Source organism: Drosophila santomea, chromosome 2R (assembly GCF_016746245.2).
Source record: "Drosophila santomea strain STO CAGO 1482 chromosome 2R, Prin_Dsan_1.1, whole genome shotgun sequence".
Classification (NCBI taxonomy): Eukaryota; Metazoa; Arthropoda; class Insecta; order Diptera; family Drosophilidae; genus Drosophila; species Drosophila santomea.
In genome coordinates this window covers 8732405-8752641 of record NC_053017.2, presented here as the reverse complement: position 1 = coordinate 8752641, position 20237 = coordinate 8732405, and the positions used below count along the sequence as shown (strand labels likewise).

General features: G+C 43.3%; 2 protein-coding genes across 10 annotated transcripts; one reads left to right on the top strand and one right to left on the bottom strand.

The window, feature by feature from the left end:
• The first annotated feature begins 599 nt into the window (after nucleotides 1–599).
• On the top strand, nucleotides 600–14707 carry LOC120444303 (voltage-dependent calcium channel subunit alpha-2/delta-3). Of its 8 annotated transcripts, none has more exons than XM_039623832.1 (24): nucleotides 600–1099; nucleotides 1161–1242; nucleotides 2195–2299; nucleotides 2360–2636; nucleotides 3798–4192; nucleotides 4443–4892; nucleotides 5006–5146; nucleotides 5284–5367; nucleotides 7018–7071; nucleotides 8382–8462; nucleotides 8534–8608; nucleotides 8676–8783; nucleotides 8855–8926; nucleotides 8989–9191; nucleotides 9253–9395; nucleotides 9575–9631; nucleotides 10189–10282; nucleotides 10656–10703; nucleotides 10835–10945; nucleotides 11011–11129; nucleotides 11195–11334; nucleotides 11391–11615; nucleotides 11720–12262; nucleotides 12736–14707. In XM_039623832.1, the coding sequence occupies exons 1-24, from the start codon at nucleotides 984–986 to the stop codon at nucleotides 12826–12828; spliced, it is 3816 nt and encodes a 1271-aa protein (XP_039479766.1). In that variant the 5' UTR covers nucleotides 600–983; the 3' UTR covers nucleotides 12829–14707. The 8 variants fall into 8 exon arrangements, with proteins under 8 accessions (XP_039479766.1, XP_039479759.1, XP_039479762.1 ...); XM_039623825.1 differs by lacking the exon at nucleotides 7018–7071 and adding an exon at nucleotides 5730–5786; XM_039623828.2 differs by lacking the exon at nucleotides 7018–7071.
• Nucleotides 14532–20189, bottom strand: LOC120444305 (pre-mRNA-splicing regulator female-lethal(2)D). 2 transcript variants are annotated; one of them, XM_039623835.1, is made up of 5 exons: nucleotides 19413–19508; nucleotides 17447–17800; nucleotides 17122–17246; nucleotides 16722–17055; nucleotides 14532–15865 (listed from the first exon to the last, which is right to left on the bottom strand). In XM_039623835.1, exons 3-5 carry the CDS (start codon nucleotides 17209–17211, stop codon nucleotides 15063–15065), a joined length of 1227 nt encoding a protein of 408 aa, XP_039479769.1. In that variant the 5' UTR covers nucleotides 17212–17246; nucleotides 17447–17800; nucleotides 19413–19508; the 3' UTR covers nucleotides 14532–15062. The 2 variants fall into 2 exon arrangements, with proteins under 2 accessions (XP_039479769.1, XP_039479768.1); XM_039623834.1 differs by lacking the exon at nucleotides 17447–17800 and having other exon boundaries at nucleotides 19413–20189.
• Nucleotides 20190–20237: the final 48 nt, after the last annotated feature.

Here is a 20237-nt window from a genome sequence, read left to right as displayed (position 1 = left end):
AGGAAGAGACGTAGAATACTTTAAATAAATCAACAAAAAATGTATTTAATTTGTATAGTAAGACTTATAGTATAATATTATTTTCTAACTACCTAGAGACGGCTGTAAAATTCAATTATGTATACCCAACATTAAGGAAGAAAGCTTAAATCTGAATATCCTTAAAACGCCACCTTTTGCGCACTTGGCCAAGTGAATTCGAATCCGACTTATGGCCAACGTTGTCCTGGATTCCTCGCGCGCTAAGTCCTCCCTGCTGGAAAGCTCCTGCTCCGGCCAACTGTCAGCGCTCGCCAGCTGGAGCAACAGATGCTCGGCCAGCTGGAAGGACACGCACGTCAACATGGTGGAGGCGCAGGCGCGGTGGCAGGTAAACAAACACCTGTGGCACTCGCCACTAGGTAAACAAGTGCTGGGCGCAGAATCGCCAAGTGTCAGGACAGGCGCACTTGGCGCCCAGAAGAGTGCGGCGAATGGCCGAAAGGGAGACTCGAGGGTTGTCCCTTTTCGGCCAATGGATGTGGGGCTACAGAGCTTTAAGCTGGCCCAGAAACGTCAAAGAAACGTCAAAACGGCCACGACAGTGTAGAGAGAAAAGTTTTCGCTGGCCAACAACACACACACACGGAAAAGTGCTGGGTCGCGCGAGAAAAACTGTGGAAAATTCATTTAAATAATTGGAAAACATTCAGCAAATACAATGCACAGGGCTTGAGCGACGGCGAGACTTGAGTAGCATCTGAAGGGATCAAGTGAAGACGCGGGTGGTATGCTACCGGATGGCCAGGGCAGGTGGCCAGAACCGAGCTAACGGGATATGTGGTGCAAGCGTGGTGCGTGCGTGCCTGTGAGTGTGTGAGTGCAGCTGCAAAGTAGGCTAAGAAAATCGCATCGCCTGGTATTTATGTCGCGCTCCCGCTGGATCGACCACCATCATCAGCAGTTAGTAGATCATTGGACTCCGAGGATAGCGCGGCTCAATCATGGCCTGGTCCCGTCTCCTGGCCTGGTGGCGCCTCTGCCTGGGCCTGCTCTCCGTCTTGGTCTGCTTGGCACCGTGCGTCAATCTGCAGCCAGCCGAGAACATCAACTACAATCTGTAAGTGTTTCCCGGGGATGGGCCTTTTTTCCAAATTAACGCCAGCATTTTCCACATCCAGCGTTCATTCGTGGGCCGACAAATTGGGCATGGAGCTGTTTCATCTGGGCGATTTCATCACCAGGCGCAAGGAGGTGCAAGAGGTGAGCTGCCGAGAGCATTTTATTGATTTTTCCGCCGCTCCGTTTTCCCGACATTCCACTCCCCCCATTTTCCATGGATTTGAACGTGTGTGAGTGTGAGTGTGCGTGTGTTTGTTTTCGGTTCTGTTTTTGTGCGCTCCTTGTTGACGTCTCTCTGAGGCTGAGACTTCGGCTCCGAATTTGGGTTAAAGGCCGCCCGAGCGGCAATTATAAAAATTGTAAAGCACCAGCCAGATGGGAGACTGTGCGGCAGTAGGTCGAAGAGCCAATGCCCTCGAAAAATCTATTACATTTTGGTCGTTAATTAAATGGTTAAAAGATTATTATACGATAAAAGTACTCTCAGAATTTCTAAACATAAATAATTGTGTTCATTAGGGCAGAAAGTGAGCATTGGGGTCAGTAGGTCAATCAACTATTTATGGTTTGCCACTTACTTTTATATTAGCATTTTCTTTTAATTTGTAACTTGTAATACTTATGAATAGCTAAGACTATATAGAGAAAATAATTGAAGCAGTTTAGATATTATACAGAATCTTTGATATTTGCAGGATTTTTATTAAGGAGGGTATCCAAATAGGCCAGTTGTCTAAAATGCTTAGCCATCTCCAGATCCCATTCACCCCACATGAGGTCAGTTCGCTGTCCCGCACAGCTGGTCATTTATTTTTAGGCAGCGCAATTGGATTTACAAATTAAATGTTTCTGGCCCATGAGTTGTAGTCGCAGTAGTAGTTGTGCCAACTGCTTGTAATATTCCCTATTCCATATTCCATATGCATGTGAATGGGTTTGTCTATAGGCCCTCGGGGGCCTCTAAGCCTGCTTAGCAGGGTGGTTCCGCATATAATTTCGGGGCACACGTACTTATGGGATGGCAATGGGTTGGTGGAATGGTACCATTTTTCTTCCGACATTCGGTTAATAAATGTGGTTGGTTTTCCAACAGAGTTTCAAGGATGCAAAGGTCGTTTCGCGCAACGGCGCATCTATCGTCGATTCGATGGCCAAGGAAATCGAAATGATGATGGATCTGAAAGTCAGTGCCGTGAGGGTAAGTAAAGCCACGCATTAATGGACAGGAAAATCCCCTAAAAAAAAATATCATCCCTAGCGAATCATGGACACGGCTGAGAACACGGCGTTGTCGCACCAGAACGACATGGCGGACAAGATGTTCTCCTATTACAATGCCAAGGAGATGCTGGAGCCCGGCGATCCCGTACCGCCCATTCCCACCCCGGCTCCCGACATGGATAAGGATATTGGGGAGCCGCTGATCTACGTCCAGCCGAAGGTGGTGGTGCTGGAACCGCGTCCGGAATTCCACAACACTCCGGTCAACTTCAGCGTTAGTTCGGTCCACGTGCCGGTCAATGTGTTCGATCGAGGTTTGGAATGATTATCATCATTATAATCCGTATATCTCTTCTCTCCGCTCTACACCTGTCTCTCTCACTCTCTGTATTTCTCTCTCTTTTGCTCTGTGTAATTGCAACTGCATTTGCCGCCTTTGTGTGTTGTTTTTATCCAACGACCCTTTTCCTAATTGCTATGCGATCGAGTTTGGGGATTTATAACTTTTTGGATTCATTTACATAAAGATTTAAGATAAAAACGTTTCTATTAAAGCGTTAATATCGACATTAATTTCGATTTAGTTTTTTCTGAAATCAGTTCAGTTATAAAACTAATTAATCTTGAAAACTATTTTGTCATAAATATAAAATATTTTGATCTTTACTATAAAAGTTCCTAGCATTATACGAAAGCTCCAGACTCGATCACCAGGGTTGCATTTAATGCTTTCAAATTGAACACAAGCTTAAAACCAACGAAACACTCTTTGTCTCTGTCTAGCTGCCAAAAAGTAGAGCCATGAAACCGCCTCTCGCTAGCTCGCTCTCTATCTATCTATCTCGCTTACTCGATCCTTAGCATTTTTCTAGCTAGCTTGAACGTAATTTTTTTTTATTATGCCATATAAGCTTTACATCGTAATATAAGATTATGATATGAAGCCGTAAACTGCGCCTCCCTAAACATTTCTTTCCGATTTCCAAACTGCTTGCGTCAATGCGTGCGAGGAACACGTGCACGCGCCAAGCAGTGCATTGCGCCGCCCGGCCCACCCACCGTACCTAATGAGCCGCCGACCTTGACCTTGGCAATCCTCGCCGGCCGCAGGCGGTGCAATGCGCACGTTGGCGACGCGCTCGCGTTTTGCGCCAGGGAATGCTAAAACTATGCTATTCAAGTATACAAGTGTATAAAAGCGAATGCTCCGACACACGCGGAATGCTTGCCAAAAACCGTATAACAACCAACTTGTGCCACCAGAACACAAACCTTAAAAACCATAAAACAATACCCGAGAGCCCGTTAATCTAAAGCTAGGATTAAGTGCACGTCAGCAGATGAGGAGTACTAATCGTGTTTCCTTCAAAATTCTTCCCGTTTCTTTCGACACAACCCAAAACCAAACCAAACCAAACCAAACACAAAATTCATATTAACAATTAACACGCGGATACATGACACACATGACACAGCACCGGATGTGATAAAAGCAATTCAGTGGTCGGAGAATTTGGATCAGATATTCCGTGACAATTACAAAAACGATCCGACATTGTCGTGGCAATTCTTTGGCAGTTCGACTGGCTTTATGCGTCAATTCCCTGCATCGAAGTGGCGAAAGGACGTACCGGTCGATCTATACGATTGCCGACTACGCTCCTGGTACATGGAGGCGGCGACGAGTCCGAAGGATATTGTTATCCTGATGGATGGATCCGGTTCAATGTTGGGACAGAGGCTAGATATCGCAAAGCATGTTGTCAATACGATACTCGATACATTAGGTACAAATGACTTTGTGAACATCTTCACCTTTGATAAGGAAGTGAGCCCAGTCGTCCCATGTTTCGAAGACACACTGATTCAAGTATATATCGATTTAGTTTATGTTTATCAAATTACTCTTGATTTAATGCATATTTGATTTCTTCTATCCCCACAAAACAAAAATTACGAACATCACCACCAAATCCGAAATCTCAAAACAACAACACACTCAATTGATGCCACCGATTGATATGAATACGAATACGACTACAAAACACCATCCAACCAACCAATCAACCAACTATTGAAATCCCCCAAAAAAACACACATACGATACTCATTATATACAGGCCAATCTGGGCAACATACGCGAACTGAAAGAAGGGATTGAACTGTTTAGACCCAAATCGATCGCCAATTATACCGCTGCATTGACAAAGGCATTCGAGCTATTGGAAGAGACCAAGTTGAGTTCGCGCGGGGCGCAGTGCAATCAGGCGATCATGATCATTGGCGACGGGGCGCCGGAGAACAATCGCGAGGTCTTCGAGTTGCACAATTGGCGGGACCCGCCGTACAAGCCGGTCCGTGTGTTCACCTACCTCATTGGCAAGGAGGTGGCCAATTGGGATGATATACGGTGGATGGCGTGCGAGAATCAGGGCTACTACGTCCACCTCAGCGAGACCGCCGAGGTGCGCGAGATGGTCTTGAATTACATTCCGGTTATGGCCAGGCCGCTCGTCCTGGGCAGGCACGATCATCCGGTGATTTGGTCGCAGGTCTATGCGGACATCGAGGTGGGTAGTGCCCCCACCAACAAGGGGTGCCAATCATTACTTCCTCTTCCCCTCACTACGTTATCGGTTAGCAATGTTTTTCCCCAACAATACCCCTCTTATTTCGTGTGCAGGACACGAAAATATCCGACTATCTGTGGGACATGAACCAGTGCGAGAACCAGAAGGCCGATGTCCTCGAGTATTGGAAGGTGCAGGACAGGATGCTGGAGCCCAGCGAAATGCACCGCCGGAAGTACAGAAGAATGAAGGATGTGAGTTCCGATGAATATGAATTATGAGTTCATACGTTTTTAAGTACCTTAACAAGTGCCTCAACTATTTGGAATGACTAATTGAGCTTTCAAGTGTACATTTAACTTATAAACCTATCTTGTTTTTACCCGAACAGACCTGGAACCAGCCCTTGGACTCGAAAATGTACCAATTCATGACCACCGTATCGATGCCCATCTACGATCGGCGCGAGAACGCGGTAAGTGAAACTGACCAAAAATCGATCGAATCCCCTGGCGCGGGGGAGGCCTATCGAATCAAACTGAATCAAGCGAGTTAGCACTGCCAAATTATTAGCGGAAATGAGAGAAATAACACTGAAATCAGAATCAGCAGCCGCCGAAGCAGCGCCGAAATCATTTTGCCCCCAAAACTCATTACGATCGAAGCAAGAAATCGAAATACAGCAATCCAATCTGAACCTATCTATGTAACAACTCACTTTAAACTACTACTACTACTATTACTACTACTGTATTAATAATTTATGCGTTATATATATATATATATAAAACACTACTACCTACTACTACTACCAAACTATACACAACTATACCACAGAATATCACCGAAGAAGTTTTAATAAATGAAGCACTCTGGGAATTGCAAACACGTGAGGTACAAACTATAATGCCAAATTCTAACAAATAACAATCAAAACCAAACTTAATAAATTTCAAACGAAATTTTTGCGTATAACGTATTTACTGCCCTTGATTAAAGTTTTATATACGCCAATTACCAATTAATTGCATTTCGTATTGAGCTCTACCTATATACTCGTATATACATTATCCGTATATATATATACATATACTCGTATATATCAAATAAAGTAAACGATTTGTTATACTTTGCGCTACATACATGCATACCTAATCCATATTTAACCGATATATACTATAACTAACTATATACCATAACTACTATAACTCGTATATAAATCTAGCTAATATGGTCTAGGACCATGGCATTCTTTAGCAACCTTTTGACATTATAGTTGACCACGTACTGGGTTCAACCCACAAAATCGAAACCAAATCCAAAAGTATTCTCATGTAATAACGAAATCAATTCGAATTGGTCCAGTATTTATCGATATATAGATATTGATTTTCTTTATATAACCGTACTCGTAATATTATGATACTTATTATAAACAATTATCGAATTATAGCTATGCCTAGTTGATTACTTAACGTATACTCGTAAATAGAACATTTTATCTAGCATTTTGAGTAGTAGAATTTTCCATTTGTTGTTTTAACCAAGAAAGATTGGGTTGAGCCGCGATCGTCTAGACTCTGTATTAACATAGTGCTAATTGGTAGTCCCGCCCTCTCCAAAAATTAAAAAATAATAATAAAAAAAACAAAAAAAAACCCCACCCGCTCCCCTAACAAATAAATGTTAGAACCCATTGATGTTTAGTAAGTACAATCATTGACAAGGCGAAAAGCTAAAAAAAATCGGAGTATTCCTAGGCTACTGCTGAGGACCTATAGAGCACACAAGAACAACCACAACAGATCAACTTCTAAATATAAATATAAACCCCAAGACACATCTCTGAGCCTCCCAAGCGAGAGGACCCGATTCCGCTGGAGTTTTTATACCCTTCCGCTGGACAGGATATACACATATGTACTTACATACGTGCGAGTATGTAGATGGTAGGGATGTAGATGGTAGCTAGGATGGCAGGATAATTAGCAGCACCCCGCCGCCGCGCTTCCCGCCCACCGCCACCGCCACGCCTCCAAGTTCACCCGCCCCTAGAATAACCCTACTTAAGTTGCTTTCGTTCCTAGAAATTGATTTATTAAATACTACAAATACGAATTCACAGCTCATTAATCTAACGACCGATATAAATCCGTCTGCGAAAATAAACCTTCAAGTTGTGAGTAAATTGTATCTAAATCAAACATCAAAAATCAATACCAAAACCAACAGCAAAACCTAATAAAATGCAAACGCTCATCCTAAATTTTTTCCACTTTCGTTTGTCTAAGCCGCATGCGTGACTTGATCGAAATTGTTTGTTGTCTTTTCATTTCCACCTGATTTCATTGAGCACTGAGAAAATTTGATAACCTTTTTTCCCTACGTTTTATGTACTGCCTACTATCCATGCCACCAAAAACCCCGCCCTCAGCTACGATGCAATATGATTATGATTTAATTAGACAGTCCGATCAAGTGCTTGGTACTAACCCGAATGATTTATTTCTGCAATCATAGACTAAGAACTCTCCGGCACTTTCTCTCTCTCTGTAACTGTGTGTGTTAAGCTTCGCTGAACGGACACTTCAGTACTGAACGATCGCTGATCGAACTGAACTCCTTGTGTGTCCCTACCTCTGTAGATCTTTATCTCTTCGGCATTTGGTATCTTGTAGATTTCCTGCCACCACCCAAAATAATATTGTGAAGGGTATAAAAACTGTGAAAATGTACACACTGCCAAACACACACGCCGAAACACACCGAAACACCAACAACGCAAACAAACACGCACAACTGTACTTCTTTGCGAAGAAGGCCCCCTCCACACGTGTTAACAGCTTCTTTCACACATTTTCAGTTCACAACCTCCCCCGAAAACCCAAGTTTTTGAAAAGAATATTGTAAATTACACTCTCTGTCCATATTGTTTTCTGGTTCTGCGAACCTTTCTTTGATCTTAACCAAGTTTTAGTTACACATTTCGTTTTACACTGCCTCCCAAAACTCAACGCTCTCATACGCTCTTAGTACTACTCTGCTAGCCATGTAATTAGCCGCTAAAAAACAGAAAAACGCTTAACTAAATTCTTTGTAAACATCAATACAAGAAAACAAAAAGCAACATAAAAAAAAAACCAAAATATTTATATACAAATCTTTGAAATCGACTTTCTTGACTGTACTCGTAAGTTCTTGCGTAGTAACGATGCTTCTCATATTTGCATTCGACATTGTTTCCGTTTTTGATTTACATCTTTGTATTTTACTTTGAGATGCCTTAAGGCGTTTTGTACTAGCAATGCCATTTATCGAATTCAAATTTCAAATTCATTTTCCAGTATTTGATTAACATGCAAAACCTAAAAATTAACTACCATTCTCTGTACTTGTAAAATTTAAAGTCCAACTTGTGTATATGTTTCGTTTTCACTCACTTGACCCGACACCTCTCTAAATATATATCTCAAAACTTCTCACGCACAGACTAGGATTGCGAATATATTGGGCGTGGCCGGCACGGATGTGCCCATTAATGAAATCAAAAAGCTGCTGTCGCCGTTCGCGGTAAGTTGGGATTACTCCTAGTAATCTAGAAATATATCTCATTTACTTCATATCTTTATTATCATATTTAGCTCGGCGTGAATGGCTATGCGTTTATTGTAACCAACAATGGTTATGTACTATTCCATCCAGACTTTCGTCCAGTTGTAAGTGAAATGCCTCGAAATCCTAGGCATAAATGGTTTTCAATAATCCATTTCTTTTCGATTACAGTTCCAAGGCTACATATTAAAGCCAGCATACAATAGCGTTGACATGATTGAAGTCGAGCTATTGGATGACGATCGGCCCGCCAGAGACTTTAATCCAGTGCTGATGACGGTAAGCCCCTTGAAGACTCCCTAAGTATATTACATATTAATATTACATACGTTAAATTTTTTACTCAACAGATAAGAGATTCTATAATCAATCAATCGACAGGCAGCAAATGGATGCTGGTCAAAAATCATTTCGATGATATGGTAAGAGTTATGCATATTAAGTTCCAGTAATATTCTGATGTATGTTCTTATATAATCTGCAGAAACGGGTGGCACGCATTAAGCGGCAATACTACTGGACGGCCATCAAGAAGACTCCCTTTACTCTGGTCATTTCCTATCCGGAGCAATACGGCGTCAGTCACATGGACATCCGAGCTGACCAGGAGATTCACCGCATTAGCATAAAGGGCACCAATTTGCGCAGCGTTTTCAGTGGCAAGCGGTGGAAAATACATCCCGATTGGTGCGTTCAAAACAAGATAATTAGGCTGTGTTCGATCAATAAGGTTTTACGATGTTTTTAGGCTATTTTGCAAGCACAGCAACCGGACATTCAAAACGCCAGAGATCGAACTGCTGTACTTTCTCGAGCGTATGTCTGAGCCTGGCTGGCGATGGCCGGGAAGTCGGAGTGCAATGCCCCCGGAGCACGCGGCCGCCATGTTCTGTAAGTATATAGTAGCCCTCATCCACTTCCGGTTAGATCCATTTCCGATACTCGTACTCCTACTCGTACTCGAATCGATCGCTTCGATAAGCCGCCGCTTTCCCAGACTCTGTTATGCGTTTTTGTGTTCGATGTGCGAAAATTACGATTGCGATTTCAATGTTCATGCAAATTCACAGCTAACAACTCATCAACCGGCCGTTATCCATCAATCAATGAAAAAGAAAGCTACTATTGTGAGTAACGAATATCAAAAGTCATCTTAGTCACAGTTGTGCACCCACGAAAATTACAAATTAATCAATCACACTCAGCTCAGTCGCACTCAGTAGCACCGTTCTCGTTTCCGACCTACGCACCTGCACATCCGGCGGAAATGCCCGATAAATGTAGTCTGATCCCAGCTCAATTTCAAAACTCTAGACCCAAATTCTTCACAATTCCCCTTATGATTAAAAATCGATCACAGCTATGGATCGAAATGGAGGCTTTGCAAAGTTAAAGGGCAACACCAAATGGATTGGGCCACCAAAAAACCTCCCTCACTTCTATAAGTTATAATTTGAATTAGCAAGTAGTTTCTGTAGTTAGCTGCGGAATTTGCACTCAAATCGTTGCATGTCACAGAGGACTTTCTCATTGTTTATGTATTTACTATACACTATGCTAACATCAAGCTAAAAGTTTGCAATAATGGTTGAAGAACTAGAGCCAGTAATGCCACTGCAACCATTATCTAACCATGTTGCCCGCTCACTTTGGACTCTTTTGACGCTGTCCATTTGATTTTCAGGCGATAGACAGCTGATGCAGGCCCTGGTCTTCGATGCCCGAGTGACCGGGTGGTTCTCCAACAATACCAGCTTCAACTCCAAGGATGACAAGGGGTAAGTGGCGGGGAGCGAGGATCTTGGGGATTGGCTTTAAGCCAATGCTAGGCTTGACTCGTCAGACACCTTCAGTACAGTCAACGCCATGCACTCGAGTTTACGCACCGGAAATGCAGCACATATTAACAGTTTTTTATTTCTGTGTACGCCCTTCTTTTCTCACTTTTATTTGCACTTTATACCGATTCTTTGTGTCGTCCTTGTCGCTGTCGCTGAATGTCTTTCTCATATTGAATTTTTGCACCCAACACTCTAATACAACTCTACTATATTAAATATGTATTTGAACTCTTGAATATCCCCGCAACGTGATACCACAAAACATAATGCCTCTCCATTATGAAATACCAAACCATTCAAACAAATCTAGCACAAGCGCATCAAGCCCAATAGCTGTTCTAATGGGTTTGCTGCCAAGGTAAACCACAACCAATTTACTTTGATACTCAGTCCTGTTAACTAGTCTAAGTTCAACCTACTCATTGCTATTTGCCACATTAAGCTGTTCGGCTTTTCTAACTGTTTAACTCAATGCATCTGTTTGCGCAGAAACGAATTCAAGCAGCGTTTTGGCGTCACCGTCGCCTTTTTGGCCACCCACAGTGGCCTCACCCGCTGGCATGAGTTCCACTCGAATGCTGCCGAGGAATCCGGAGTCGGGTGAGTCGCGGAAACCCCGCTGTACTTTTGACGGAAATTAAAGCTAATGGGAGTTCCACATGCAGCGAGACTTTTAGCCAAAATAACACGCGGGCCATCGATGAGATTTGGTACAAACGCGCCGTGGACCAACATTTTGTGCGGGAGGAGAGCTTCGTGTACTCCGTGCCCTTCGATGCGGGTGGTAAGTTGAGATGTACATCATCGTACGTGCTAACAACATAATCACACTTGACTTCCACACTGCAGAGAGCAACTCAGAGATCCTGGTGACCGCCAGTCATGCCGTTTTCCACAATGAGGGCGGCAAGACGGCACCGGCGGCCGTTGTGGGCTTCCAGTTTCAGCACTCGGCGCTCTACAAACTCTTCCACAACATCACCGGCAATGTGGGTCAGACTATCTTACTTAGAGAATCCTACTTATAATCGGTATGTTTATATAGGCCTGTGCCATGGATGACAAAGACTGCTATATACTGGACAACAATGGCTATGTGATCATTTCGACGAGGGTCCACGAGACGGGGCGATTCTTTGGCGAGGTGAACGGAGCGATCATGAAGCGTCTGCTGGAGGAGAATGTCTACACACAGGTCACCGTCTACGACTACCAGGCGGTGTGCTTTGAGTCCAAGAACGATAACAACGCCTCCAGCATGCTGCTATCGGTAGGAATGGTTGACTGGATCACATGGATCATTTATTTTAGTTTATTCCCAATACAATACACATACAAAATGAATATCCCTTGGTAATAACATCTTTCTTGTAGCCACTGTTCCATCTGCTGCGCGTGGGCAAATGGCTGCTGCATACGGCGCTGTGGTATATTGTACAACTGTTGCAGTGGGCTCCCGGAGTGTCCAGCCACTATGCGGACATGTATGGCGACTCCAACGACACGGAGCCACCGCCGCCGGAGCCGCATCCGGAGCACCACGGCCGCAACGGCAATGGGCATGGGAAGAAGGACGATGAAATCTGGCTGCGCTACTTGACGCTCCATCGCACGCGGCTCAAGGCGTGCGACATGAAGCGCGAACTGTACACGCTGTTCAACGAGAAGGACAACGTTGTCTACAATATGACAGCCCATGCATGTGAGCGGCCATTTGTCGTCCTGCCCATCCCGTTCAGCAACCTCATCCTGCTGGTCATCGACCAGCTCTGTCCCAGGGACGGATCCGTCGTCCTCACGGTCAATCCGCAGCCGATCGACTACCACCTGTCGGTCAACGACTCGCTGGCCTGCTACAAGCAGGCTCGGGAGTTCAACCGCATGCGACCCACCAGCTGCATCAGTCGGCACGCGAACGTAAGTGCTTCGGGGTCCTTGGGGGTCCTTGAATCCACGGGTGGTGGGTAGAATTTGGGCAATCAACTTGGGTAGTGCCTGGGGAAGGTGCTTCATATATATTGGGGTTTCCACTGACACACATAATTAGAAATCTATTTTTACCACAGATGGTACCCCGTTACCTGTATTCATTAGAAAATATATTGTAGTAGCTGCTACAATTATACAATAACCAATAACAATTATACGTATGGTATGACAAGAATCTAACAATTTATATAAAAATCGGGGTCACCATAAGCTCACCTTCAGTCAATGATCTTACATTGGCAAAATCGTATATTGCTTTCAAATTAAATATTCCATATGACAGAAACCTCTGAAAACGGCAGTTCAATACCTTCCCCAGCAGCAACCGACTTATTTGGGAATCAATGCCCCTGACCACCTGACCTAATACACTTACACCTAATTCCCATTTCCCATTCCAGGAGAGCGGCATCAAGCTGTGCGGAAAGGCCTGCTCCGTGTACGCGAATCTGGGGCTGCTGCTCCTCTGCCACATACTGAGTCGCTGGCTGTAACGGCGGATGATGGGTTTAGCTTAGATCTAGGCAATATGTTTTGTATTATATACGAAGGGCAATCCAGGAGGTGGTACATTTTTTACTCTAACGCTTGAGCGCAGTTCAATATTTTTGGTCACCTAGAGAAACTTTTCCAAATTAGTTGATAAGTAGCTAAATACGAGTAACCGTATCCGTATCCGTATCCGTATCCGAATCCGGAACCGGATGCGCATCAGCGAACGCGGACAGTGTGTGCCGCCTATGACGGACTGGGCGCAGGGCTTAGTGTAGACCTTCCAATAGACAGGACAAAAATATATTTACTGCATAAACACATGAATATTATATATATTGTATAACTAAAAATTCCAACAACGGCCTTAAACGACTTGCAATCTTCAAGTAAGCTAAATGCAAAGCGCTGTCATCCAGGCGACAAAACTTATGGCACACACTGTACCCAATGCCGACTACTGCCCATGATTATGTGTGTGTGTGTGTGTGTGTGTGAGCATGTGTATGTGTGGGTGTATGAATGTAGAGTGTGTGTGAGAGTTAGTCCTAATCTAAGAAGGCCACATTTGTAAGTAACACCTAGCTACGAGTTTATGTTTAAAGAACGGATCAAGAAACCTATCGGTAGAGGCGAATAATGGAACCATTTAATTATATATACACACTCATACGATAATACGATATATACCTACGAGTACGCCCGGTACTGTACATGCTAACTAATTTAAGTAGCTTTTGTATATTTGCTTAGCCTAGCCCAGAGAAAAACTAACCAAAAGTTCAGCCTCGGAGCCTTGGAAAACGACGTGCATACTTTTATAGGCATGCGTCAAAAAATGTTGTAGGCCACTCAAGAAGAACAACCGAAACGAAACAAACAAATTACGACGCGAAAATGAAAATGAAAAAGAAAAGCGATCTAATGGCATTGTTTTTATATATACACTGATGATGACGATACCTAGCATTACCCACAAGTACCTACATATATGAGAAATACTTTTTATTACTAACTACTTGATACGAGCCACAGAACTGAGCCGAGGTCAGAGACGAAGAAGTCAGAGTAAAAGCAGCAGCATCTAGCGGCTAAGTTATTAATAATACTACACTTAAACATTGACTAGTTGAAATTTACCATGACAAACTATCGTACATACATCTCTAGACAAACTCTCCTCCGATCGGAGCCGAACTCGCTAAGCTTTAGCCCCACATTTTCCCATGGTAGTGTAATCAACTTGTGCCATTCGAACTGCCTAGAATTTGTTATTAACTATTTAATATGGAACTCCAGAGCGCCGTTTCAGATGCGACTATCTAAAAATCGAGAAATCCTCTCGCAGGTTGTTTCACTCCCTCTACCCTCTATTCATTTTGTACATTTCGATTGAAAGTAGGGTAAAGCAAATCTCAAACTATACCAAGCTTGCAGGCGCCTCTTCACCAAAACATTTAGCCCGAGCTCACGTTTAAACTCTCCTCACAAACAAACGAAGCAAAAGAAACAAACACATTCGCTGGCAGCCACAATTGTAATACATACATAAACATATTTCGAATTCAATCAAATACAAGTAAAACCATTTGTCTAATGTGCTAAAAGAAGAAACTGATAATAAACACAACATAATTTCGAAAATCAAACTCTGAGCGATTGTTTTGCTGGGCGGTTAAGCTAATGAAATCAGGGACTCTGGTTGTTTGAAATATTTGTTATGCTTAACAATTTATTTTAACACAAGTTTATATTATTTTACACAACTTTCATGGTATTACAAAAATGCCTTAACTTGATAATTAAAACCTAATTTTGCTAAATGACAAGTTTTGTTTTGACCACGCTTTCTTTTCAGCTTTTCAGTAGATGCAGTGGTTTCAAAAACATAAATAGTGTATCAGTTTTAGCATTATCATTTAGCTCGATCATATTATTGTAAATATATGTGCTGAAGTGGTACACAGTTCTACATAATGTATTTCGTATGTATAGCAGTGACTTCCAAATAATTCGCGAATTATGTATGCCTACGCCGCATGTAAACGAAATAATAAACGTATTTTACAAGACAATGTGTAAAAAATTAAAGAATCTAATCGATAGGTTAGAATTATAAAATGAAGTCTCTCTCTGTTTTGAAATCTCAATTCACAAAAGTAAACGTCAGGAATTAACGATCATTATGACGAACTCATAAGGAGTGCACCCTTTTTGGAAAAAGGTTCGCCAGCGCTTAGGTGGAGTAGTCGACTGCTCCGCTGCCGTTCTGCTGCATGCGGACGGACCGACGACGGGTCAGGATGCGGCCCGGTGCCGCCGGAGCAGCTGGATCGACGCCCTCAACTGGGACTACCACTGGTACTCCCGTTTCCGTATTGCTGTTAATAACCGCCGCAGCGGCAGCAGCCTCTTCGCTGGCCATTCCGACCACAGCGTTGTCCAGGATCAGCGGCACGACCACTGGCGTCGTCACAGGCTGATGATCCTCCTCCAGCTGCGAGTTGCGACGCGTGGTAATGCCTCGCAGCTTGGACTTTTTGGGCGGCAGAGTTCGTGGAGCGGTAACTTCTCTAATTGGCGGTACTTCCTGGACGTTATTTCCTAATGGTGTGGGGGTCGGCACCACCACTACCGTTGGAGGGGTCTCCTCCTCTTGGTAATTTCGCTTGCGGGCTAATCGCGCTGCATTTCCGTTCATAATGCTGCAATCATCCGATGGTGGTATCTGTGGCACGGCCGCGATCTGTTCGTTGTTAGTATTGCCGTTGTAACAGTCCGGATTCGTTGGGTTATTCGCCATGCAAGCGACCTCATGAATGGTCTCCAGCTTGGTTATCGTCTTGTTGGTGCCACCGTTGGTGGCGGCCGTTGGAGCCACAACCTCATCCTTGGTGCCAACCTGTTTCAACTGGGCGTTCTCCTTCTCAAGCGTTTGTATGCGATCGCGTGTGGTCTTTAGTTCTTGCTGCAGAAACAGAATGGTGCTCTGCATGCCCTCAACATCCTCGTCCAGCTCCTGCAGGAAGTCGTCCAACTCTGAACGGTGAAGGATTTTATATTAGCTACTATTTATACCCGTTACTCGTAGAGTAAAAGGGTATACTAGATTCGTTGAAAAGTATGTAACAGGCAGAAGGAAGCGTTTCCGACCATATAAAGTATATATATTCTTGATCAGGATCAATAGCCGAGTCGATTTGGCCATGTCCGTCTGTCCGTCCGTCTGTCTGTCCGTATGAACGTCGAGATCTCAGGAACTACAAAAGCTAGAAAGTTGAGATTAAGCATACAGACTCCAGGGACATAGACGCAGCGCAAGTTTGTCGAATCATGCTGCCACGCCCACTCTAACGCCCACAAACCGCCCAAAACTGCCACGCCCACACTTTTGAAAAATGTTTTGATATTTTTTCATTTTTGTATTGGTGTTGTAAATTTCTATCGATTTGTCAAAAAAAATTTTGCCACGCCCACTCTAACGCCCACAAACCGCCCAAAACTGCCACGCCCACACTTTTGAAAAATGTTTTGATATTTTTTCATTTTTGTATTAGTCTTCTAAATTTCTATCGATTTGCCAAAAAACTTTCTGCCACGCCCACTATAACGCCCACAAACCGCCCAAAGCTGCTACGCCCACACTTTTGAAAAATGTTTTGATATTTTTTCATTTTTGTATTAGTCTTGTAAATTTCTACCGATTTGCCAAAAAACTATAACGCCCACTATAACGCCTACAAACCGCCAAAAACTGTGTTTAAGACTCTCCTTCTCCCTTCCACTAGCTGAGTAACGGGTATCAGATAGTCGGGGAACTCGACTATAGCGTTCTCTCTTGTTTATTTATTTATTTATAAGTTTCCATCCCAATCCTAATTGAGATTCAACCTACCCGATTGCGATTTCTTGACCTCTTCGCTGAAGCTCTTCTGCATGGCCAGCTCGGTCTCCAGCTTGGCCAGTCTGCCGTTGGAGGTCATCTTGCCCAGCTCCTCGTTCTCCTGGTAGAGCAGTCGGCACTTGGCCATCAGGCGCTTGCCGGTGTTGGAGTCCGGCGTGAATTTCCAGGCGGACAGTTCGTTCTGCGTCTCCTCCAGCTTGGCCTTCGTGGCCTTTAGCTCCTTCTTGAGCCGCTCGAACAGGAGATTCACGGCAGGATCGAGCAGGGCAGTGCGCAAGGCCAGGGCAGTTGGCGCCTGCTGTGCCTTGTACTCGGCAATTTGGCTCTGAAGGGAATAAGATGTACTGTATTAGTATTTGAGGAATTTGTGTAGAGCGAGGCGAATACCAACCACGTAGTCCTGGAATTCCTGCTCCTTGTTGGCCAGTCGTCGCATGAGGATCTTCTCCCGTCGCTGGGCATCAGCGCATTGCTGACCCATGCGGACCTGTTCCAGCTTGAGATTCTCGATCTCATCTGCGAATCGAAGGATAGGGAGGATTAGCTATTGGGGTCTAGAGAACGGGCGTTCCAAGCTGAGAGAGCCACTGTGTTTTTTTTGGTTCGCACACGAGATATAACAATAACGTACTATATATACATATATATTTTACAAGTTCTTAATGGGCAAGGCAAAGTGTTTGTTTTTTTAGGTGGAACTTAATACGAAATCATACCAATGCGTTGCAATCATTCGTGTAAGTTCGTGACATGGTCGGTGGAAACGGCCGCATCCCGTCGTCAATCTCTGGCTGATATTGATATTGATTTTGATTCGATGCGAGGGTCACAACTTGAACCACTTGAACCACTTGAACTTGGACACGATATCGATGTCGGTATCGATTTCGAATTCGGTTTTGATTTCGATTTCGTTTTCGATTTCTTCGCTATCTCTGGCATTATCATAGGCACTTGAATAACTTGAACACCTGCCATTATTTGCATTTTGATTTCTTGCTTATGCATTTGCATCGAACTTGATTGGCAATTGAATTTAAATCTTCGCGGCATTTTCGAACTTGCATACACTGTGGAAAACAACGACGACTGATTGGTATACATATTTTTGTGACAAAACTGAAAATATTTTTGAAAAACACTTGCAAAAAACTCGACGCACACACAATGGGCTTTCGGAAGCTTTTTCGTATGCCTATGCATGTATATACATATGTATGCATGGATTTCAAAAGCTTTTCCCCTTCTCTTTTTTTGCGGCATTTTCGAACACTCTTTTGTCATACAAAAAGTTTATTGACTTTGCTGTATTTTTTGTTGTATTTGTTGTGCAAACACGTATGTATATTACTTCGTATTTGTATTTACTTAGCCGAGCAATTATTTATGTATTTATATTTACTATTTGGCGGAGGCAAACAAATGTGTGCATGTGTGTGTGTCCCACATTGCGTGTTAATTGACTGATTGGCAACCAATTAAGCGTTTAAAAATCAATTAAGGAAGCTTATCAATTGCGAGTATCCACACACACACACACACGTGCATGTTCACCGTATTTTGGCGCCATTTATTTAAACTTTGGTATTTGTTGAACACACGAGGCAATGTTTTTTTTTTTTATTTTCACTTTTTTAACACAATTTTAACAGAAAAATAATTTAGACTTTATTTTCTCTTTGGTTATGCACTGTCACATATTTAGTGGATTATTTAATATTATTATTTAGGCGCGACAAAAAGGAGCGAGAGGGGGCGTGAAGAGAGAGATAGACGGATCTAGGGGGCGGGGCAGGGGGCGCAGACACGTTTGCTCTCTTCTTCTCCCCTCCACTTCTCTGCTTCTTCTTCTTTTGCGGGCACGTAGGCAAACGAAAAGTGGACGCAAAACGAAAACTGTACACCGCAAAATACGACGGAAAACGGGGAAAATTTTCTTCTTTGATATGATGTATTGATTTCATTTTTATTATCAACCCGGATTTAAGATTATATAAAATCTTAAAATTATTTGAAAAACCTTATCTTCTTCGTTATTAATTTTGTAACTTTTTTATTAATAGCGATTATTTTCAATATTAAAGCTTAGCGCAGCTTTACTGGTTATAATTGGTTACGATACTCATAGACAGCATTAATGATTATTTAACTCAAATTTTAGATAGTTCGGTTGCACAACACTTTGTAAACACTTGATAACTTCAGGCTTCAGTTGCCTTTCAATTTAGTTCATATTTCATACATATATAGGTATTAAAGATTTTAATATTTATGGTCCTTTGAACGCACTTTCACTACATTGACGGTTTTCTCGAGGTGGTGTTTAAAAAAATAACTTAAAAGTTAACCAAAACGCCGCTGAAAGAATGTTCGTTGCAAAGAGTGTTCGCTTCGATTTGATTCACATAATATATACGTTGAGTTCTTTTCCGAGTGTTTTTCATAAACAAATTCAAATGGCACAAAAAAACCCAAATGGAGTGGGGAGGCAAAAATAAACTAAATTACTACGTTTACTTGTTGTTTTACTTGTATTTTTATACAATTTACACAGAGTCAACACTTTGGATCGTGGTTTTTTCTTTTTTTCGTATTCGAAACGAGTATGTATGTATATAGGGGTGTTATATAGATCAGATTGATCTCTGATCAGATAGCAGTGTACCAAAATGTGCAAAATACCTTCGAGCAAGCGCTGTCGCTGTTCGGCGGCTGCAACAGCCTCTGCAACAGCTGCTGCGTGTTGCTGCTGCTGCTGCTGTTGTTGCTGCTGCTGCAAGTGTTGTTGCTGATGCTGCTGCTGCTGCTGCTCCTGATGGTGATGATGGTGCGGATGCGGATGGTGATGATGATGGTGGTGCGACGACGACGCCGTTGCGTCCTCCAAGCCGGAGGGCGTTGGGGAGGCGGGGCCGCCACTGGCCCCACTATTTTGGCTGCTGTTTAGGATATTTAGGTTTTGCTCGTATTTGGTCGGGGGCATTTTGTCGTAACTGTTCATCAAGGGTCTTTGATCGTCCATAGTCATTGCAGCGACACTCATTATTTGGATATTAAAACGCTGTGCTTGTTGTTGTTGTTGCGGGTCCTTTGCTGGCGTTGTTGTTGTGGTTGCTTTTCATAGGGGCCGCTCGCTCGCTCACACACACAGGCACTCTCACCCTCACCCTCTCCTACACCAAACACACACACACTCGCACGCACGCACGCACACACAGGCAAGCTCTCGCTCACACCAATGGCGACGCGTATTGCGAACGTTTTGCAAAACGTCGATTTCGCGTACTTTTCGCGCTTGCTCAACGCTCAATTAATGATTTATCGCTGGATTGTCCTTTGATTCACACTTTTCGTATGTTTTCGGTCGGTTGGGCTCACTTCTACGGCGTTATTTCTTAATTTTTCTACGCTGCGAGGTGATTTCTCGTTTGCTGCTGTTAACTGTTGTTCGCAATCCAACATGGCGTCGCTGGAAAATACCAAATTTGCCATCGTCCAGAATGCATC

Bases quoted from the DNA above. Each gene is read 5' to 3' on its own strand.
- LOC120444303 (XM_039623825.1), top strand. From the start codon at position 984: ATGGCCTGGTCCCGTCTCCTGGCCTGGTGGCGCCTCTGCCTGGGCCTG. The intron at 2,300-2,359 runs GTAAGTAAAGCC...TATCATCCCTAG, and splicing joins TGAAAGTCAGTGCCGTGAGG to CGAATCATGGACACGGCTGA. The intron at 8,463-8,533 runs GTAAGTTGGGAT...TATCATATTTAG, and splicing joins AGCTGCTGTCGCCGTTCGCG to CTCGGCGTGAATGGCTATGC.
- LOC120444305 (XM_039623834.1), bottom strand. From the start codon at position 19,773: ATGAGTGTCGCTGCAATGACTATGGACGATCAAAGACCCTTGATGAAC. The intron at 17,247-19,412 runs GTATTTTGCACA...TTCGATTCGCAG, and splicing joins GCGACAGCGCTTGCTCGAAG to ATGAGATCGAGAATCTCAAG. The intron at 17,056-17,121 runs GTTGGTATTCGC...TATTCCCTTCAG, and splicing joins AGGAATTCCAGGACTACGTG to AGCCAAATTGCCGAGTACAA.